The sequence below is a fragment of the Oryzias melastigma genome, unplaced genomic scaffold, assembly GCF_002922805.2.
Source record: "Oryzias melastigma strain HK-1 unplaced genomic scaffold, ASM292280v2 sc01281, whole genome shotgun sequence".
Taxonomy (NCBI): Eukaryota; Metazoa; Chordata; class Actinopteri; order Beloniformes; family Adrianichthyidae; genus Oryzias; species Oryzias melastigma.
In genome coordinates this window covers 1-1,290 of record NW_023417865.1, presented here as the reverse complement: position 1 = coordinate 1,290, position 1,290 = coordinate 1, and the positions used below count along the sequence as shown (strand labels likewise).

At 34.0% G+C, this 1,290-nt stretch overlaps 2 protein-coding genes across 2 annotated transcripts in view; both read right to left on the bottom strand.

Moving 5' to 3' along the window:
- The window catches only part of LOC112140081 (mesothelin-like protein), a gene marked incomplete at its 5' end in the record, with an annotated part of 31,469 nt that extends 30,493 nt beyond the window's left edge, over positions 1-976 (bottom strand). The window contains 1 exon segment of the mRNA XM_024262997.2: positions 885-976. Within this exon segment, the coding sequence (XP_024118765.2) occupies positions 885-976 (92 nt within the window).
- A 190-nt stretch (positions 977-1,166) lies between these two features.
- Positions 1,167-1,245, bottom strand: LOC118598494 (the record flags this gene model as incomplete). The annotated part of the gene is given in 1 exon segment (XM_036211221.1): positions 1,167-1,245. A coding segment is annotated over 1 exon segment (79 nt), but the record flags the coding sequence as incomplete, so codon positions are not given.
- Between the last annotated feature and the right edge of the window lie 45 nt (positions 1,246-1,290).

Sequence of the window (1,290 nt, the reverse complement as noted above, 5' to 3'; positions counted from 1 at the left end):
GGCGATCCTGGTCTGGTTTGGAGAATTATTATTATTTTCTTTTTAAATTGAGATTATCTTGTTTAAACCCACTTTATTAAATTATTAGTCTGTCATAAAAAATGTTTCTTTAGATTAGAGTATACATATAAACCAACCTACTTCATTTTTTTATTATAACTATTGTCCCTTGTTGACGGATAATTCTTTAGTTTATTTTAACTCTTGTATTCAGTAAATGTTTTTTTTGAGTAATTGCACTTTGTACAGTGTCTTGTTTGACACTTTGTAGAGTGGCTTTGGGTGCATTTGTAGTATTGCCTATAAGCTAAGCTTCAATGTACCTCTGTTGAATTCAGACATACATTTTATTTTCTTTTTTTAGTCTTCCTGTCTTTTATTTTTATTAGAAAGCCTGTAGTTTTAGTATATCAGTGTGTTCTTGTTTTAATTACCTGTGGATCTAGGTCTGTACAGAGACTGTTGACATTTCCCAAAACTGTCAAACTTTCTTGTGCAGTCAACTGAGTGAACGCCCGACCAGGAGCAAAGCACTGACCCGATGGAGGAAGACTTCAAAAGAGTGAAAACAGGTTTTTACAGTTTAAGGTCACACGTGCTCATATGGATGATTTGTGGCTGTTTTAATTTATATATCTTATATTGGTCCCTTAAACTTACCCAAATGGACTGAAGTTGATGTCTTGTATATAAACTAACTGAATGTAGTAGATGATTAATGTCAGATCCACCCTATACCTCTTAAGAAGCACAAGATTCTTTTGATTCACTGTGAACAGCTGCAGGTACTGAAAAGAGAAGAATACAATTAAATATATAATATTTATACTGTAATTTTATTTTCACAGGAAAAAAAAAGTCCAGATAAGATGGAGTACCTGTTGAGATCCAAATGACTGAAGATCCGCTACAGTGAGGAAAGTTATGAAAGAACCGATGTACTCTGCAAACCAGGCTGTGGAGTTCAGTTCTGGGTTGTTGCTGTCGTAGCACTTTGGTGATGTGTCTGCGTGACAAAAAATACAAATTATGTTTCAAAGGTTTATTCAACATTTCAAACAGCATCTCTTAATTACAATTAAATGTAAACAGGTCGTTAACTTAAGTTTAATCTGCTGTTTAAGTTAGATGTAACCCCGAACAATTTGTTTCCTAATAGTAAAATATTAAAAGATGACCAACTGACCTGATAACAGGTAAACCTTGATGGTGTCGTACACGTCTCGGTTGGTGAAGTCAGAAACATAGTTGTAGGAACCAAGAGCAGAAACACTGAAAAAACACAGAATA